The 19,552-nt window shown below is 44.7% G+C and overlaps 1 protein-coding gene across 2 annotated transcripts in view; it reads right to left on the bottom strand.

The window, feature by feature from the left end:
- Positions 1–5,571: 5,571 nt before the first annotated feature.
- The window catches only part of TMEM114 (transmembrane protein 114), a 29,566-nt gene continuing 15,585 nt past the window's right edge, over positions 5,572–19,552 (bottom strand). The window contains exons 3-4 of one of the 2 annotated variants that reach the window (XM_038420075.2): positions 15,001–15,138; positions 5,572–8,196 (exon numbers count right to left, since the gene is read on the bottom strand). In XM_038420075.2, the coding sequence (XP_038276003.1) occupies positions 7,964–8,196; positions 15,001–15,138 (371 nt within the window). In that variant the 3' untranslated portion in view covers positions 5,572–7,963. The remainder of the gene's footprint in view (positions 8,197–15,000; positions 15,139–19,552) is intronic. The other variant, XM_038420077.2, reaches the window with a different exon arrangement.

The raw sequence follows: 19,552 nt of genomic DNA, 5'->3' as shown, positions 1-19,552 counted from the left end.
TATTCAGGTTTTATAATTGCTCATTATGGCCCATCCAAGTGCGTCAGCTTCTGAGGTGGGTTAGGTGAAGCCTTACCCCATAGAAAGCTGTATTTCAGAAGGCACATCATGAATACTTACCTATATTCTCTTCGGGGACTTGGGAATAAATAACAATAATATTCACCTACATGACAACTATTGGGATCCTTTAACTAATGTGGATAAAATACTTTGATTAAATACATACGCTTCAAACAGCAACATAACAATAACACTGCATTAACCTGAGGGCCAAATTCATTGAGTTAAACTTGTGTACCTGCTGAATCAAATGGGCCAACTCCTACTCAAGTTATAGTGGTGTAAATGGAGCCCAATGTAGTTCCTCTGCATTTGAGCAGCCATGGTAAATAAGAGCAGACTTGAGCCCAATGAATTTATTGGAAATTGTAGACCGTATCTAGAGATCCCTGCATAGAACTATCACATTAGCAGACTCCTGCAGTGTCAACTCCTGCAGTGCATGACTTCACAAAGGCTCAGGAAAGATAACTAAATTAACCAAAGGTGTGAAGTTAAAGCACATGAAAGGGCCTTAAACCCCTCAATGGACTCTCTCTCATTCAGAATTAAAGTGATTTTAAATCACTTCAGCATAATCCCTGCAAAAACGTGTCAATCTTTTATGAAATCTTGCATATAAAAAATTGAAACAAAGTATTTTGATGAGGTCAAAATGTTCTGTTTAGACTTTATTGGAATGGACTTTGATTTTTTTTAATTGACCTTTTGTTTGAAATGTGTTTTATAATGTAATATAAAAAAATCCAAAATCAGAACAAAACACTTTAATTTTATTGAAATGAAACCTTTTCACACACAACAGTTTTTTTCAGAAATTTCATTTAGTGGGAAATTTCTAAACTTTTTGTTCTGAATTGGAACAAAAACAAATTTTGAAATATGAGAATTTTCTATAGAATGGCAATTCCAAGTTTTGACCAGTTCTTGGTTTTCTGTTCCAATATCCAAATTACAAGGAAGTACAAGAGAGATTTAGCTCCTCAAATGATCAGTAATCACGAAAGGCTTCCCATCAAAATGCAAGGAGGAACAACTGTGCCTGACACATGGTACCAGTCTATGTAGCAACCTGCCATTGGATCAGAATGGACACAGGAGATCAAACGCGAAATGAGGGCAGATCACATCTCTCTCTGACTGATGCCTGGGACGGGGGAGGGTCTGTCTCTTACTTGTATAGCTTGACATGCCAAGAAAATCTCATTGCACTGAATTGAAATTGCCCACGTTTTACAGAATCCAGAACTTTTTATCTGAATTGGTCAGAAGAAATCTTTCAACCACTACAGCAGTGGTTTCCAACCTTTTTATGCCAAAGATCACTTTTTTAATTTAAGAGCAGACCAGGATCTATCCTGCCCCTTCCCCAAAGCCTCACCCTACTCACTCCATCCCCCCTCCTCCGTTGCTCTCCCCAACCCTCACTCACTTTCAGTGGGCTGGGGCAGGAGTTTGGGGAGGCGGTGTAGGCTCTGGGCTGGGGCTGAGGGTTCGCAGTGTCGGAGGGGGCTCTAGGCTGAGCCTGGGGCCGAGGGTTGGGATGGAGGAGGGGGTGAGGGATGCAAAATCTGGGAGGGAGATTGGGTGCAGTAGGGGGCTCCAGGCTGAGGCAGCATGTTGAGGTGCAGGAGGGAGTACAGGGTGCTGGCTCTGGGAGGGAGGTCAGGGCTCGGGTTTGGGGTGCAGGAGGGGCTCAGGACTGCGGGTTAGGGTGCAAGAGGGTGTTTGGGGTGCTGGCTCCGGGAGAGGACTGGGAGTTGGAGTGAGTCCCCCTGCCAGGCAGCACTTACCTCCAGCGGCTCCCGGTTAGTGGTGTAACATGGCTGCCGCTAAGGCAGGCTCCCTGCCTAAGCCAGCTCCATGCCTCTCCCAGAATGAGCCAACATGCCCCTACGGCCCCTGGAGAGGGGCACTGGGCACATGGCTCCATGCCCTGCCCCTCTCTGCAAGCACCGCTCCCGCAGCTCCCATTGGCCGCAGCTCCCCATTCCCAGCCAATCGGAGCTGCGGGGGCGGTGCTTGCAGGCAGGAGCAGCACGTGGAGGGAGACCCATGCCCCGCAGGGCCGCGCTGGCCGCTTCCGGGTGTGATGTAGGGCCGGGGTAGGCAGGGAGTCCTACTTAGTAGCAGCCATGCTGCATCACCAACCGGGAGCCTCTAGGATCGATCAGTTGGTGACCATTGCACTAGAGGGTGTATTAGTCAGCCCCTGAAAACATTTAAATCCTCCACTCTCTCCTGCACACCCCTATTAAAATCTGTAGGGCAGATATCAGAGTCCATCCTACTCAGTTATTACTTAGTCAAACTCAAGATTTGGTCCTAGGGTGCAAAGCTCAGGGCCAGCTGGGGGATGTGGTGGTTTGCCCCAGTTCCCCCGTTTGCAATGCTGCTCAGTGTGGGGTAGGGTTGCCAACTTTCTAATTGTACAAAACTGAACAGTCCTGCCCTGCCCCCTCTCCAAGGCCCCGCCCCCCTCCGTTCATCGCTTACTATCCCCCACCCTCACTCACTTTCACCAGGTTGGGGCAGGGGATTGAGATGCAGGAGGGGGGTGATGGCTCTGGCTGGGGATGAGGGTTTGAGCTGCAGGTGCTGGCTCGGGGCAGGGGCAGCGCACAGAGCATCCTTGCGCCTAGGGGCTACAGGAACCTGGTGGCCGTTTCCAGGAGCCTCATGGAGCTAGGGCAGGCAGGGAGCATGCTTTAGCCCCGGGCCCCCACTGCGCCGCTGACTGGACTTCTAATGGCCCGATTGGCAGAGCTACCAGGGTCCGTTTTTGACCAGCCATTCCGGTTGAGAGCCAGACGCCTGGGAGCAACCCTAATGTGATGGCCCTCTAAATCTGCCATAAAGGGTCGCAGCACCACTCAGATTTGGCCCGGCTGCCCATCCGTGATGGAGAGGCAGTTGGGCCAAACTTAAATGGTGCTGTGACCCAGTGCTTCAGGTCACAACACCACTCACTCAGTTTTGGCTCAGGCACCCCTTTGTGTCCAGGCCAAAGCTGAATGGTACTGTGACTTTGTGTGCCAGGTCGCAATTCGAGGGGACATTGGGGTAGGGAGCTGAGCCCAGCCCCATGAGACAGGAACCAGTGCTTGCACAGAGACTGAGGGCAGTGCAGAGGGGGCTCTTTCTCCAAACACACATAGCACGCCTCTCTTCAATGGTGTTTTTTTATGGGAGGGGGGCTTAATTTTCAGATTTGAAATCATGTAAAACTCAATTCAATTCAAGCTAATCAAATCTTATTTTATCTAATCAGTCTATGTAATTTCTGTAGCACACATCACTGTAATACAGTAAATGGCTTTAATGAGTTACTATTGATCCATATTTTTAAAAATGCTTGACTAATTCTTCACTGATTCTTAATTCTTAAGTTGAGACTGGGTGTCTTTCTAGAAGATCTGCTCTGATATTGGATTCAATGCGACAATCAGTAGGTGAAATTCTCTGGACTGTGCATTTCAGGAAATGTAGGATTATATGATCACAATGGCCTCTTCTGGCTTTAAACTTTATGGAAAAATTAAATGGTTATGTAACTATGCCCATTTCATAAAATGTAATAACTCTATATAGGTATAGTCAGTGATGTACTGTTGCCACTAGATGTCAGTAGAGACCACCATTCCTCTCTTGCAAAACAAGTATCGGGGGTACCCATGTTAGTCTGTATCCACAAAAACAACAAGGAGTGCGGTGGCACCTTAAAGACTAACAGATTTATTTGAGCATAAGCTTTTGTGGGTAAAAACCCCACTTCTTCAGATTTCAGAGTAGCAGCCGTGTTAGTCTGTGTTCGCAAAAAGAAAAGGAGGATTCGTGGCACCTTAGAGACTAACAAATTTATTTGAGCATAAGCTTTCGTGAGTGAAGTGAGCTGTAGCTCACGAAAGCTTATGCTCAAATAAATTTGTTAGTCTCTAAGGTGCCACAAGTACTCCTTTTCTTTTCACTTCTGCAGATGCATCTTATGCTCAAATAAATCTGTTAGCTTTTAAGGTGCCATCAGACTCCTTGTTGTTCTTGCAAAACAATTGTACAATGCAAGAAAGAAAGAGGTGTTTAAAGTGAGACTTTTTCTGCTCTCTTAGATGAAATATTGAATGCAAAAAAATGAAGAGACGCTGGTGCCAGGTGTCCAGGTGTCAGCGTATGCCAAAACCCCAGGCCTATTCCCTTGAGCATTAGTATAATCAAAGGGATTGTTAAATATGAGTGGATTTGGTGTTTAAACTTCATGAAGACTAATGGGATGTTAATTGCATTGTGTTCACTTATCTGTATCCTGTTAACAGGGGGTCTTGCAGGGGCTCCAGCCACCCCAAAATTTGCCTTAGCCATCCCATCTCCAGACACCCAGCTCTGAAGGCAGAGTGGAGAGAAGCGGCTGCTGGCTGGGTGCCCAGCTCCAGCAACGATGCAGGAGTAAACCCAAGCAAGGGTTTGGGAGGGCCCGAGAGCAGCCCCCGGCCCGTGTCCCCGCCCACTGGGATGCACCACCCAGGATGGGGTGGGAGGTCTGGGGCTACCCAGCAGCCGACTCTGACCCACTCCAGCCTAGGCTCCTGGACCTTGTCCTCCACATCCGCTGCCACCCAGGCAGCTATTACCATCTGCAAGCAGCCAGTGCTATGCACTGCCTGAGTCTGGCTTCCGGCCTCTGACCTGGCCAAGGGTCCTTTTTCTCATGTGCCCCAAGTATGTCAATCTTTTCCTTCATTTTAACCATGGCTATTTTACCTAGGCATGTTTACATGTCAGCAGGGGTTAATGGGACAAGTCAGTCTGCCAGGCTCAGTAATGCATTGTGGGGAAGCACAGCAAACTACTGGGCATCAAACAGGCATTAATCTTGCTGGCAGAAAGAACCATGATGGTCACATTTGTCAACCTTTATAAAGCTGCCTCCACACTATTTCCTGTCTCTCGACCTAATCCAACAGGTGCTGAGGACCCTTAATTCCGATGGACTATTCCACCCAATCTCTCTCAAGGTATATGTGTGTTTTTTAATGCTATACGTGGGAAATTATTTCAGAGAACTTTAAGGATTTTACATAAACTCTCAAGGAAGAATAACTCTGTGCCATCATCACATCCAAATTGTGCAGGAAGTTCTAATAAAGAAGTAAGAGAAGATTTTTAAAAGCTCCTAGAAGACACAGAAACATAATCCATTAGTGATTTATGGTGACAAATTCATTTGTTTTGTACTTAGTTCAGACCACTCCAGCTCCTTTATATGAATGTATATATTTTATATTTATAAAAACTTTGTGCCGCTACAATTCAGATGTTTTATAGAGGCACTTTGAAAGCATGTCATATTAATCATATAATAACTCTGCACAAAAAACTGCGTTATTCCTTATAGAAAACATATTTCTTAATTCTTCTGTGCTTTTGTAAACCATGCTCAACTGTGAGATGTCATTTAAGGAGGTTCATCACAATTCAGGCCCATTTTAATGGAGTAGCGGTAATAAATATTCAGAGATCAGCATGAAGCTGCTGTTTATAATACATTTATAAGTAACAAAGATTTAGAGTTACATCATACAAATTTTGGCACAGCATTAAATTACGATCTCACACATACAGAGACTTTTGTTAATAAACAGATGCTGAGTCTAACACAAAACATTTGAAGTACCATACTCAAGTGTGTGTAACTTTGGTAATGAAAGATTTTCCCTACTTCCATTTTAAAGCTGTTACTATATTTTTGCACTGGTAAAGTGATTGCATGTTGTTAGTACACAGACAGAAATTCAAGTGCATGGCAACATGTTGAAAATACAATAACACTGGAATGTGGTGGGGTGAGATTTTCAAAAGCACCTAAATGACCTGGGAGCTCAAGTCTAATTGACTGTCCATAGGACTTGTTCTCCTAAATCATTGAGGAGCTTTAAAAAAATCCTACCTGTATTTCATCCCGATGAAAAGGAGGGAGAGGGTTTGTAGGTAAGGCACTGAACTAGGAATCAGAAGATCTGGTTTGATTTCTGGCTCTGCCACAGAGTTCCTGCATGCCTGTGGCCAAAGCATTAATCTCTTTATTCCTAATCCATTAAATTCCCTTCTTTCCTGCCTTAGCCTGTTTACAGTGCTGGTTCTTTGGAGCAAAGCCTCTTTCTCTCTGTCCATACACGACCTAGCACAATTGGACTCTGCTCTCAGCTGGGGTCTCTAGACACCACCGTATAACTAATGATGCAGTTTTTGGATACAAAAAATAATCAATCACTATAACATTTAACAGAAGCAGGTGAGAACAGTTATCTCCATTTTCAGTAATGGAGAAACTACCATGCAGAGAGGTAAAGGGACTTGCCCAAGGTCCCATTGCACATCAGTGACACCGCTGAGAAGACCGCAGCATCCTGACTCTCAGTCCTATGCTAGATTTGCCGTCTCCTTATTTCAGAATGGTTTTCCATGTATTCATTGCATATGGATCACTACACTGAAGTCATAAAGAAACACACATCCTTAACAGGAATATAGTGGAGCTGTTGACTCAATATGGGCTTGATCCAAAGCCCACTGGAATCACTGGGAGTTAGAGGGTTAATGTCACTGGATCAGGCCCTCTATTAGGTATTATTTGCCAGGACACAAAAAACAAGTACTTGGCAGTAAGATAAATTTCAGCTGAGTTGTATGTATGATTTTATACAAGTTAAATACATCCTATCACAATGCATGATAAGAGTTCCCATTGAAATTACAAATCCAGATGTAAAAACACCTTGGAGAACAAAGTAAATGACAATGTTAAAGTATCATGCATCTCAAGAGTGCAACTCGCAATGTGTAATAAACGGTGAGGGGTAAATATCGTCCACCAGGTAAAGTGAGTGCTATATTCTGAAGGAACTCCCTTGAAATTAGAAATACCTGACCTGGCTTACAGGTTTCTTGGGCTGTTTCATTTCTAACATTAGCTCTTTGTGTGTACATGCACGTGTGTGTCATTAAAAAACAGAATCACAGGTATGGTATAAGAGATGAAGGTCTCCCATGTCTGAAGTGAGATGTAAGGGAACAGAGAGAATCTGTAATTAGTAAAGTGTTAATACCACTGATACTGAATTGCACTTCAGACCAAGTCCTACTACTGTACCTGGGATATCACTCAAGTACACTGGAAGCCGAGGTACTCTGAATTGTCATTTGTGTTGTTTACGTCACTCTTCAAATACTCTGAAGTCCATGGCACTCTGAATCACTAATCTGAATCTCATTCTGTGCAGTGAAACTGTGCTAGGATATACATTTTTATTATTCATATGTGTTTTGTCTTTCTCAACCAGTCTTCAGATATATAGAATCTATATAAGAGCAGACATGAAGGTCACAATGTCTAAGGGCTGCTTAGTAGCCTATGTACAATAAATGTAGTGATGGTCTTGGGCCAGCTGTTAAGGGAGAGAGGCTTCTATCACAGCTAGCACTAATTGGCACCCTTGTTAGGAGTCTCAGCAAAGGCCCAGGATTAAGTGGGCTGTGGAGACAGGACTCCAGTGCAGTCATGAGGCACTTTGTCAGGGGCAGTTGAAAGGGGAAAAGAAAGAGAAGTCGTCTTGTGTTAGACCTATCCTGCAACAAAAGGGGGCAGCTCAGTCTCTGGGCTTGTCAAATGAGCAATCTTAGTGAGCACTAAATATATACAATTAATTTTCTTTTAAAGACACAAAGGCCACCTCATTAACATTTGACAATGAACTGTTGCCATAGTGAGCACTGCACATTGGTTAGGAGAAGAGCTAGCTCAGCATTGTGGTACACTCAGGAGTAGCTTTACCATTCTTCTTATCCACATTGATCCAGTCAGTTCACCTTGTTAGATTCCACAGTATCATTAGGCTGCATTGCTGCTTCAGATCCTCTGCTCCCGACTCTGTTTGAGGCCTACCACTCGGGCAGCTAGCAGGAACGCTGCCCCAGTCAGCACCTCTGCAATGAAGGAGCCCCACACAAGTGCCAAAGACCAGCCAAACTTGATGTCAACTTCCTCCAAGAGGTTGTTCCTTCCCAAAAGGCAGAGAGCTTCCTTGAAGGCAGCCGCTGAGTATGCGATGTAGACGCTGATCCCAGTGAGTGTAACAAGGCCTAAAGGAAACACAAATGCAGTATAGTGTTGGGGTCCACTTCACCTCAGTCCAAACTGCTTTGTTATGGCTCTGGTAGATCTCCTTTGCCATCCCTCCCTGTATACACAGGCAGGACTCTCTTCTGCCCTCTGGTTTTGTTTCTTGTCTCTAGTTTTATTTTGGTCTCTGTATCACTTAGGTGATGAACCAAATGTAAAACAGCATGTTTCCTGCAATGCACACCTAATGATGTGTGTTTCAGACACATAAGACATGTACAGCCCAACTTACAAAATTGTATCATTGGCCTGATTCTCCACTGCTTTGCACCTTATATAGCTGTGTACTCATGTGAAAAGTGGGTGTGAATGGGAGTGTTTTATAGACACTTTGCAGAGCTGTAAATGACTACACCAGGTGCAAGTAGAGAACTGGATTATACATTTCAGCTCAGTGAGGCTAAAATTTTCAAGTGCGGTCTCTAATGTTGAGTCCTCAGCTTAAACCACATTGGGCACTTATGCTCTAATAAATTTGTTAGTCTCTAAGGTGCCACAAGTACTCCTTTTCTTATTGGGCTTTACTGTTTGCAGAATTGCTGTAGCTGGGTTGGTCCCAGGATATGAGGAAAGGAGGTAGGTGAGGTAGTATTTTTTTATTGAACCAACTTCTTTTGGTGGAAGGCACAAGCTGAAGAAGAGTTCTGTGTAGCTTGAAAGCTTGTACCTTCTACCACCAGAAGTTGGTCCAGTAAAAGATATTATTGAGCCTTACTGTCAGCTCCTGGACTGAAACTTGAATTGTGGATGCTCACAACTTCCGGAAAATCAAGTGTAGGTATGTCAAGCTGGGCTCCTGAAAAATCAAGGTGCTCAGAATAAGCATTCACATTTTTCAAGAGTGGCTGCGTAATTTGTTAATTGCTGCACACGGGGCAGTGAAATCTAAATTCAAGATAGGATCGCAGCATAAGGCTGTTTAAGAGGGGCATGCTCACTCCGGACAGCTCATTTATTAGGTGCAGTATATAGAGCCTGCTGTGGACTCAGCCACATGCTGCTTTCCCCATGCAGATGCAGAGGGGACTTTTTGCCCCTGGAGAAGGAGATTTCCACCTCTGCAGCATGTCCCCATAGCTCCATATAAGAACCCTCCCAGGTGCTTCTTTTCCAGTGAGGACAGAAAGGGCTAAAGGCAGGGATGCCATCTAGGCTCCTCCCAGATTGTCTCCCTGCTAAAACCCCAAGAGAAAATTCTAAAAGTTAATACCCCCTGACTTCCCCAGGCTGGCTTGCCTCCCTCCCCCACCAGCAGTAGCAGTGAGCAGGGCATCTTTGCCCCTGCATTTGCAATGGAGTCATGCATCCACAGAACTTAGACAAAGGGCGAGGCCTCCATAAATGGCTTGTTCTCAAGACAATTGCTAAGATCCATGATATCTGGAGGCTGGAGCCCCAGGCCTTTTCTGCACAAAGATGGGAGATACCCTAATCCCACTCCCCTGATGGAAGGACTCCTAGAGAGCAGTGTAAATTAAAATTCTCAGAGCTTCCTATCCCCTGCTCCTGCATAGGAGAGGATGAGGCCCTACGCTGGTGCAAAGCAATTGAGAGTTACCAAGCCAGGTATTAAATAGAGAAATTCCTCTCAGTGCAGATGGCTAGCATGAAGCCCATCCATTACTGAAGTCCCACTTTCTCCCTCACTGTCATAGGGTAAGCGAGGCCTTTAGAGTCCCAGCTCTCACCTGTGCCTGGCTCTTCTCCACCTGGATCATGTGGCTGTGGGCAGGGAGCAAGGCTGCTGGGAAGAAGGAAACAGGATAAAGGGTGGAAGAGAGGTAGCCAGAGCTGCCCACTGGACGATTCCCTGGTAATTAGAGTTTGCAGAGTGCTTAGAAGTGGGTCTCTGGCAGGAGAGAGCTGAGAGAGATCCAGGGAGGACAATAGCAGCACCCTGAGAAGCTCTCCAGAGGCAAGGGCTGGCCTGGAGCTGGTGTGTCTCCCTGCTGGCAGAGGAGCCTAGAAAGGACTGTATGGAGGATGTGTGAGAGGGTCTAGGATGCTGGCAAGTGAGCGAGTGTAGGGAATAGCCCCAGTGAAAATATGGAGGCTAGAGCTGAGGAATGCTTTTTTATTTAGGCTCTCAAGGCTAACTAGCAAAAGGATATGGGCTCTTCTACATCTCTGCTGTGCCACCTGAAAGGGCTGCAATTATGTGACTGGTTTCAGAGTAGCAGCCGTGTTAGTCTGTATTCGCAAAAAGAAACGGAGAACTTGTGGCACCTTAGAGACTAACAAATTTATTAGAGCATAAGCTTTCGTGAGCTACAGCTCACTTCTCACGAAAGCTTATGCTCTAATAAATTTGTTAGTCTCTAAGGTGCCACAAGTTCTCCGTTTCTTTTTGCGAATTATGTGACTGAGGACCATGACCCAGAAATAGTAAAGTTATCTGTGGAGCACTTAAAGAGAAGATTTGTGGTGGTCTTGTTTGTGCTCCTTTTTCTCTAGGAAGGAGAGATCTAATCTGACCGTGGTCAAATTGCCCTACCAGCCTGTGAAAGACCTCTTTGGTGGGGAACTGAGGTACAGATGCATCTGGACATCAGAGAGGTAAAACACATTCATACTCTTGGTTGAAGTAGTGCATGGGCCTTGCTAGACCTTGGCATGAGGGTGAATCTCTTCCCCCGGTACACAAACTGCCAAATAAGGATAAGGGGGGTTGTTTTCATGGGGGTTTGGGCAAGATCTGCTAGATTCTGATGGTCTTTAACCAGGGTGGGCGTATTTAAGAGGTGGCAAGCTAAATTGTTCCAGAACCTGGAACACACAAACTGTGCTGGCAAGGAAAAAGCCCTGGTGTTTGTCTCTGCAGCGTAAAGTATCTCTTTATATTGTTCTACGCTGTCAATCAATAGAGAACAGCAGATTAAGTGGCACTCTGTATAAAACTGTGTGTGTCTACATTAAGCTACAGCATGAGAATTTGTAGTTACAGCAATTTACACCAGCTAAGGTTCTGGCTCAAGATTTTCCTTTCAACTAAGTTCTTAGAATTACAGGAGTCAGTGGGCCAAATCAAACCCAAGTAGAAAAATTGCATTATAAATTACAAATCCTCTGTGTCTTAGCTTTTCACTTAACACTATCTTCAGTGGTTTCCCAATCCCCAAAATGTGTTGTGATACTGCTCTCATGACTTCTATTGAATGGTGCTTCTTGAACAGCTGCGGCAACAAGGAGCTTACATGATGAGTTGGACTTGTGAAAGCACAAACAGTGATGTGCACTTCACTCTGCCCAAAGCCCTGAAATAGTTGCTTGTTTGCTTCTAGCAACTCTTGTCCTCCTTCTCTTTCCGTTTTGGAAACAGGATATTCTGATACGCTGACCCATGTGTAATTGGATTCTAATAATGCAGACATGACTAGTGACTTGCTGAAAAGGCCATTATCGGGGATAGCCTGGACGTTCCTCCTAAACTCAGCCTGATCAAAGGGTCAGGACTTGGCAGACTGACAGAGGTGGGTAGCAGGCAGCATGGTCTGGGTCAGGTTTCAGCAGCATCCCACCTGTTGGAACTGCTCAGCAGGTAGGTCTATTCCTGGCCAACTTATCTGTTGAGTGAACAGTGCTGATGTTCTTACATGCTCGGTAATTCACCATATTGAATCCTAGTAACATTTCTCTAGATTCATGCAAGTCTTTCCTAAGTTACCATTGATTTGGGGGGAAAGTAACAAGCAACTGTGGAGCAGCTGTTATAGAGCAGTGCTCTGCAAGTACCTTAGGCAGAGTGATCTAGGCTAAGATGGATTCCTGACCCCCATTAGCACTGGGATGGCAGGGGAGGGCATGAGACTGAGGTTTTATTGTTGGCATTAGTGTGACTAAGGTACTGCGCCTGTCTGACTGCGGGGAAACTTCTTATGTTATTTTATAGCAAGTTGTAATTGGTTATAAAGTATCAAAAGCCCATAACATTAGAGTTATAGGGGCAAAATTCTGTATACTTGGCTATTCCTTTCATTAGGATGTATTTCCCCCAACACCTCCCTTCCCTCAGCTCTATCTTCTGCTTAGAGTATAAGCCTTCACCCTTTGCTGCTAAGTTCTGAGCACACCAATATGTGATCATTTTGCAATCACCAACCTCCACTACACTTGGGTTTAGCATTCTTGTGGACTGTTAAAAACAGTTACCAAGTACCACTGCAGAGGTGGCTGCATTTCTTGTCACAGGTGAAATATTCCCTATAATCCTATCACACAGGGCCGTTGTCAAGCTGAGTGTGTGTGTCAAGTTGTTGTACTGTAGTGAATTAAAAAGGCTTATCTGGCCCTTTCCAGCCATTTTACTTTTATACTATTGGTGAAAAAAAGTTACGCCTAATCTAAGATACCTCATAGAGTGCTGTGCGATTTTAGTTAGTATTGTTAAGTCTTGCCCTAAGTAGCTTGTACATCACTTGGATAGAAGATTGCTATTAATGCTAATATGTGGCAAGGTGGATATTTATAGGCTTTGTTGCTTTACCAAGGCAATGTATGTTATGAAAGAACATTGCATTAAAGCCTCTCTTTTTCCAAGAGAGAATTCATTGATTCATGTGTACACAGTGAGCTCTGGCATTGCGTGCACAATGCTAACGTCATGCCTGTAGCAAATTCCCTGGAAAGAAGTAGGCCTAGGAAATCGGGATCAAAATCATACTGGAGGGTTGTAAAATACAGGATTACACTCCTCATTCGAGATTCTGCTTGTAAATTTTTCTTTGGCTTGCTGCTCAGATTCCATAGTGAGCATCACTGTAAAACATTGATTGCATGCAGGTATTATGATGATCAGTTAGAAATTGTTAAATTAGATTAGATGTCAGAGCATCCTGGCCTTCATATCTCCACTCTTGCTATCTGAACCTCTCAAAATGTTTGTGTCACTGTAACAAGATATCATGTTCCAGACACCTAGGCAGAAATGCAGAGTTGTTTTGCTGACTCATGCTGAGGTCAGCTGCTAGGACCCTGAACAGATTCAATTACTTTTACTTGGTGTCACCCAGACCACGTGGGTCCTATTAACAATTATCTTAAATCCAGATGTATACAGGAAATTAAATGTGTCTCTTTGAGCAGCTGCAGAAATAGAATCCTGCAATAGAAAACTGTAGGACCAACCTTGGGAGAAAGCTTAGTCTGAGGCTTGTTTTGTTGTTAACAATACAGGCAAATCCCAGAAAGATGTTTAGAACCGCTCCAGAGTGAACGTGTACTGTTAGGAGAAGAGTGGGAGCCCCATCTGCTTACACTCTGCTTTCCACACATGCTAGCATGGAGCAGGATTAGACGCTGGAAACTCTAAATATGATTATGGGAATTCTCCTATTTATTACCATACAAGTTGTATGATCCCAAACCCCTACTGGCAGAGTTTACATTAGTATCATGGGGGAAATATAAACTGGCCAAAATGGAGATGAGTTAAAAGTGGGTGCAACTACCAGGAAGGAATGTCTCTCTCCTTGTGATGGCCTCACCTTCCAGGAGAATGGGCCTTGGTGCTTGGCATCTCTGAAAATCAGGCCCTTACACTGCAAGCCACTGCTAAGAATGTGGTGCTTTGGGATGCTCCAAGCAAGTGTAGATGACATGGTGGTTTGAGAACTTAGAGTGGCCTGTCTACAGTGGTTCTTCCACCATTGCTGCTGTTGATGAAGCTGACGTATGCTAGGGCAATAGTAGCTTTCCTTAAAACAGTCCGTGTAGAAATGGCTACTGGGAGGCTTGCGTAAGTGAAGATGGTGCAGGGAGGGTCAGTTTCAGTTAGTTTTCAGTTTGATCATTAAAACGTTAGAAGTGGCTTTAATACTCATTCATATTGGCCCACACTGTGGCATCTTGTGTTGCAGTGGTGAGCAGGTCGCAAAGTCAGTGGGAGCGACTGGGTCACAATCTGGCTCGCTGCTTTTTGATTCTAACAAATCAAAATCCTTACAATAGGAGAGGGGATAATTATAAATCCAGCTCCATGAATTCTCACCTTCCTGCTCCTAAGTAAAAACATTCTCCCTAGAGTACTGATGGGGACACATGAAGCCTTGAACCTGTTGCTGTTAATGCTATTTGTATTAAATGGAACCATTCATGCATGGTGCTGAGCAGAGAACTGAGGGCATTTGGCACCTCACAGGGCTGGGTGGTAGCTTCCTAGCTCAAAGAAAACAGTAAGGATAAAATAAATGAAATGGCTGGACAGACCATATAAGCCCCTCTTTACTCCTGATAGTCCATTGAAGTCAATGGAAATCTTCCCACTGATGACTGTTTTTGTTTGTTTGTTTGTGTTTTTCCTGGGGCTTAAGATCAAACCTTGGCATTATACAGCTTTGAACTGTATTGAGTTAAGTTTCAGAAATTCCAAAGCCACTTGCATTCTACTTAGATTTAAAAAAATCTTGTCTCTAGAGGAGAAAAAACTGACATAACGTTTGCCGAAAGGGTATTTAACCTTTCAAAGATGAAGATAGTGTGTTCAAGATGTCTCTCAATCCTCCACGAGACACAACTACATGTAACTTTCTGCTATTCCTTGTTGTAAATGTCAGCTGATTACCTCAGAATCCACATTACTAGCTTTTCAATCTGCAAGGAGCTGAATGGGAAAGCACATGAAGTGAATAAACACTGGCACTCAGTCTGAAAGCAGACACTTGGCTGGTTCTGTTCTCATTGTCTGTTTCCCCTCTGGCAGTTGAAGTGCTACAGTTCTAAGCTGTCACCCTTAGTCTCATTAACAACAGATAGGACTAGTACAATACCTCCAAAAAGAAAAAGCCATCCCGTCATTAGAAGCAGCAGGTAGGCCCTGGCAAGAATACTGATAAATCCAGTCATTCCTCCAAAAATCATCAGGATCAGGCTGAGAGGCAGCAGGATTACAAATGTCCCATGCATGTCTAGAGAGAAATGAAAGTTATCAATGTTTCATTATCACTGCCGTTGATTGTATTGCAGTAGTGCCCAATCAAGATCAGGGCTTTATTGTGCCGGATATTGTACAAACGCATAATAAGACCATCCCTGCTCCATGGAGTTTATAATCTAAATAGATAGGATGAAGGGTGAGGGAAATGAGATGTGACATATGAGATTTTGATCCCTTCACTTAGACTTAGTAGTACTTTATTCAGTGAACAGGTCTACTGATTGTGCTTCTCATTGTGAGTAAGGGTATCAGAATCTGGCCCATAAAGATCAAGGTGATGGGTTGCAAGTTTCATGTTAGTTCCAGGTCCTGGTTTTCTTAGATTCCATACAACATGGAATATTCTTAGTGCTAACTAACTTCAAAGAATCTGTAGTAGGGATGAGAGGTTAGTGACATAATGGGACAGCAGATGGCTAGGGTGATATCAGAAGTGGGTGCTCACTGCCAGATGTATTTCAGAATTCCCTTGAAAGACTCATGTCAAAGCTTTAAATGACAATTCTCACAAGGTCCTGGTCAGGGGGCTGAAAACTCTCTTCTGATTCAATGTAATTTTTTCACATTGTCTATCGTTGTTGCTGATTTCTTCTCTTCAAAACACTGGCTTTTACTCATAGAATACTCGAGGTGCCCTGCTTATTGTAAGTTCTGGGGTTGGAGAAGAAGGGGGGGAGAGTAGTGTGATGGAAGCAGCAGACGCTGAGATCCAGGACCCTGGCATCCTCTCAACTCTACCACTGCCATGCGGGGACCTTGGATAAGTCACAGGTTACTGGTCTCTGCCTCAGTGTAACTATGTGGATGTGGGTAATGTGAAGCTTAACTTGTTAGCTTGAAACCTTGGTTTTGCTCACACACCAAGCCTGTATGAAAGGCTTTGTGCGAGAAACCAGCACAATGGCTGAGGAGGACAAGCCAGAGGCAGAGTTCAGCACACCTGCAAATCCCAGGCTACCATTCCTGCCCATGAATTGCAATAGTGGCCACATTCCCATTGAACAACCACCACAGAGCCCAGCTCCAGTGCACACTAAGTGCTGAAGGGTCTCAACTTATAGCTTCTGTTTCCCAGCCTTTTCCATGTAGTGGTACCACGGGGTTCTGCTGTATTTTGGTCCTGCAACCGCTGAAGGCCTAAGAGGACTTGTCCCTTAAGAGTTTGTAATGCATTTTGAGATCCATGCATGAAAGGCATTCATCAGAATAGGCGAGAACTCCATAAACCACTGTTGTTGCACAGGGTGTAAATCAGGGCAGCATTAGTCCACACACGTATCAAACTGTGTGCATGCCCACATCATCATCTGGAACATAAGCAAGTCCTTTCCCTATTACAACACTGACATTAGCAGGAGGTATAATAAATACACTCCAGCTTCTGATGACACTGCAGGAATATTTATCCATTAACTTTAGTGAAGCATAAGATTATCTAACCCAGCATGCCTTCCCTTTTCTGCTTAATATTATTTTAACCAGCTTCTTGCTCTTCGACCTTTTGTTGTAGTGCCCTATTCTACATAGGTTGGTTATGCTGTGTGTGAGACAGCTCTGCCCCTCTTCCCTTGTGGAGTGTGTCCCCTCACATACACACATTTCAGTCCTTCGGGGGAAGCAGTCTCTTTCATCTTAGTCCTTCTCAGAACACTGAGCACTTCCATTAGCTCACTGAAACACCTTCTTTGTCCTCAGCCCAGCTCGCCTAGGACTTCATCACATAGATTCTCCCGACTTGGATTCATCTTTGTTGCTGTCCATGGAATCCTTTCCAAAGCCAAAGTTACCTTAAGTGGTCTGATAGCCTCCCACATGATCTCATAAGCCTTTTGTCCTTGCTTTTGTCCTACTTCATCCCAGCCAACCTCTCTATGTACTTAATACAAGGCTGCCTGTGTAATCATAATTCAGCCCTCTTGTGCATAAACCTTATTATCATCTCCAATTATGTGACCACCTACTGGGGTTTTTAACCCATCACACCTCTCCCTCACTTAATGCCTAAGACAGATGATGTTCATCATAGGCGCCGACTTCTAGTTTTGCCCGGGGTGCTCCAACCTTGCTCCTGCCCCAAGACCCGTCCTCGCTCCCTCCTCCTGCCCCTGCTCTGCCCTCCTCCCCCAAGGCCCCTGCCCGCCTGCTCAGCTCTTGTGCAAATCAGACCCCAGGGTCTGAATCAGGCCCCCAGAAAATGAGGAATCACAACTAGTGACCATTTGTGAAAAGTTTGGTTGAAGTGACTTGCCCAGCATCCCACAGTCTGAGGCAGAGGTAGAATCCGAGTCTTCAGGACAGGATTCAACTGCTTTAACCAAGAGGCCATCCTTTATCTTCCTGTAATCCCCGGCCTCAGTCACTGCACACCTTCCAACTTCAACAACTGAGGCAGGGGTCCTACAGACAACAGACTTCTTCACTATACAACCATGATTCATCCCTAGGGCAGATCCAGCCTGGGCTCTGAACAAGGCTCCCTGTTCTCAGTTCAGGTGTCTAGACCTGGAGCCAGCAGAGCCCACAGCAGTCTTAGCTACAATTTCAAGGAAAGTCCAGTCCAGCCCCAGGCTGAAACATGTCCAGTGCAGGGAATCTCCAGGGAATTCAATGTTAAAATGTAAGTCTCTACTGAGCATATGCAAACTGTAGTATTTCCACCCCCCCCCCCCCCAAAGGCTTATGACTTGAGTAACTCTTCACAGGGAAGGCAAAAGGCATATCCCTGATATAAAGGACACCCTCTGCCAAATTTCAAACCCTTGATGCAAAGAGGGGTCACTGGAGATGTTCAAAAAAGAAAGGTCTTCAGAACTCTTTGACATGGGCAAAACAACATTTTTCCTAGCCGCCCTCTCAGAAACAGCTCAATCATTTTGGCTGAAATTTTCCAAGAAAATTAACCATTTGGGTTGCTAAATAACTGCCTCAGGATGAAAGTTTGACAAAACTATAAACAACTGAAAGCAGGATCTTACAATGGGAAATGTTGGGCAACCAGCCCTGGCTACAACAGAACAATAACTAATAACATTCTGACCAGCACTACTCAGTTTCCTAGGGGGAGCCAACAAATACTTTACTGTGTCTTCTGTTAGTATTCTGTCCTTCTGCTAAATTGACATAGTGTCTTGTTTGCCTTTTATTCCCTGCAGCTGTTCACTGGGTTAATGGTTGGTCTGGATTTTTCCATAACCCTCGCAACTCTCTGGCTATCAGTGTTTTAGATAACTATTTCATTTAGTCCATCTGCCTTATCTTGAGTCCTTCCTCCCATGCTAAATGTTTTTTACATTTGTCTATGATGACCTTTTCACCCTGACCCACTTTGGTTGGGTATTATAACAGCTGTGTAAACAGAGTTGCTATTATCCCATTGCATTGCAACTCCCTTCAAAAGCCGCCTTCGTTCATATTCATCACTCCCCCTCCCATGATCAAGAAGCACCTATCTACCGTGATCTATATAGCTCACCCCAAGATTAAGAAAAACACCCTTATTCCCAATGCTATGGTCCACCTGCCCCCGAGGATGGTCAGCAGCCCACTCTGACATCCAGATGCTGAGATCCACCAGCTTGCCCCATTGACACCTACCTGCCAGCTGCTGCAACCCACCCAGTCCCCTTAAACCTTACCTGCCTATTTGGTCCATTGTAAAGCATGCATGGATTGTGTCTCACAGGAGAGAGCAATCTGATCTTTCAGAGTAGGTGTCTTTGGGAAGATGAGCATACATGAGGAGACAGGTATGTCGCAAACATGGGGTAGGAGGAGCACAAGGAAGAAATGACTCTGCAGACTGAGTAGCCCACCAGCCACCTTCACCACAAGCCTGCTCTCCCCACAGTGGAAGAGGGGAAACATTCCCTGGGTATCAGAGTAGCAGCCGTGTTAGTCTGTATTCGCAAAAAGAAAAGGAGTACTTGTGGCACCTTAGAGACTAACAAATTTATTAGAGCATAAGCTTTCGTGAGCTACAGCTCACTTCATCACCGTCCTAGGGGTGCCATGATCCACATTCCCTGACCTCTCATCCATCTGCCTTTATCTACATGACCCTATCATGTGGCTTTCAGATGTGGTGCTTCACATGATTATCCCCATAAAATCATTAATCTGAACCACCGCATGTTTAGGCTTCCTGAAGATTAAATGCACTATAGGGTTGCCAGTAGTGGAGCAGAGTTTAAATGTAATGGGCCAGACCTTCAGTTAGTATAAATCAACAGTTCTCCATTGAAGGTAATGGAGCTACCCACATTACAGCAGCTAAGGATCTGGCTCTGACACTTTGAGGTCCACCCAGAACAGGAAGGGGTTATGTCACCACCTGCCCTAGAACTTTAGGCTCTTTGTGCGATGTAGTTATGGGTCTGTTCCAGGGG

The sequence above is a fragment of the Dermochelys coriacea genome, chromosome 10 (genome assembly GCF_009764565.3).
Source record: "Dermochelys coriacea isolate rDerCor1 chromosome 10, rDerCor1.pri.v4, whole genome shotgun sequence".
NCBI classification, from domain to species: domain Eukaryota; kingdom Metazoa; phylum Chordata; order Testudines; family Dermochelyidae; genus Dermochelys; species Dermochelys coriacea.
Note: the sequence above shows the minus strand (reverse complement) of the source record. Positions and strands in the feature narration are given on the sequence as shown.